Source organism: Onychostruthus taczanowskii, unplaced genomic scaffold (assembly GCF_017590055.1).
Source record: "Onychostruthus taczanowskii isolate IOZ18803 unplaced genomic scaffold, ASM1759005v1 scaffold748, whole genome shotgun sequence".
Classification (NCBI taxonomy): Eukaryota; Metazoa; Chordata; class Aves; order Passeriformes; family Passeridae; genus Onychostruthus; species Onychostruthus taczanowskii.
This window is the reverse complement of record NW_024505317.1, coordinates 1-987: the sequence shown is the minus strand read 5'-3', so window position 1 is coordinate 987 and position 987 is coordinate 1. Positions and strand designations below refer to the sequence as shown.

The following is a 987-nucleotide window of genomic DNA, read 5'->3' as shown; positions in this document are numbered from 1 at the left end:
CACCTGGGCACACCTGGGGGCACCTGAGAGGCATAATACACATCTGGGCACACCTGGGATACACCTGGGCACACCTGGGGGCACCTGGGGGCACCTGAGAGTCATTGCACACACCTGGGCACACCTGGGGGAATCTGGGCACACCTGGGCACACCTGGGGGCACCTGGGCACACACCTGGGCACACACCTGGCACACCTGGGCACACCTGGACACACACCTGGCACACCTGGGCACACCTGGGGGCACCTGGGGGCACCTGGGAGTCATTACACACACCTGGGCACAACTGGGGGCACCTGGCACACCTAACAGTCATTGCACACACCTGGGCACACCTGGGATACACCTGGGCACACCTGGGGAAACCTGGCACACCTGAGAGTCATTGCACACCCCTGGGCACACCTGGGATACACCTGGGGGCATCTGGGCACACACCTGGGCATACACCTGGGCACACCAGGGGCACCTGGGCACACCTGCGGTACACCTGGGCACACGTGGGATACACCTGGGGGCATCTGAGAGTCATTACACACACCTGGGCACACCTGGGCACACCTGGGCACACCTGGGCACACCTGAGAGTTATTACACACACCTGGGCACACCTGGGGGCCCCTGGGCACATCTGGGCACACCTGGGCACACCTGGGAACACCTGGCACACCTGAGAGTCATTACACACACTTGGGCACACCTGGGATACACCTGGGCACACCTGAGAGTTATTACACACATCTGGGCACACCTGGGCACACCTGGGGGCATCTGGCACACCTGAGAGTCATTGCACACACCTGGGCACACACCTGGGCACACCTGGGGGTGAGGAACACACCTGGGGGCACCGGGGCACACCTGCAGCAGTAAACACACCTGGGCACGCTTGGGCAGAGCTGTCTCACCTGTGCAGATCCAGGTGTGCAGTGGCAAGGTGCAGTGCTGGCACACCTGTCTGTCTCACCTGTGTCACCTGTGTCAC

General features: G+C 62.5%; 1 protein-coding gene across 1 annotated transcript in view; it reads left to right on the top strand.

The window, feature by feature from the left end:
* Positions 1–958, top strand: part of BCKDK (branched chain keto acid dehydrogenase kinase) — a gene marked incomplete at both ends in the record, with an annotated part of 7,959 nt that extends 7,001 nt beyond the window's left edge. The window contains one exon of the mRNA XM_041422815.1: positions 919–958. Within this exon, the coding sequence (XP_041278749.1) occupies positions 919–958 (40 nt within the window). The remainder of the gene's footprint in view (positions 1–918) is intronic.
* Positions 959–987: the final 29 nt, after the last annotated feature.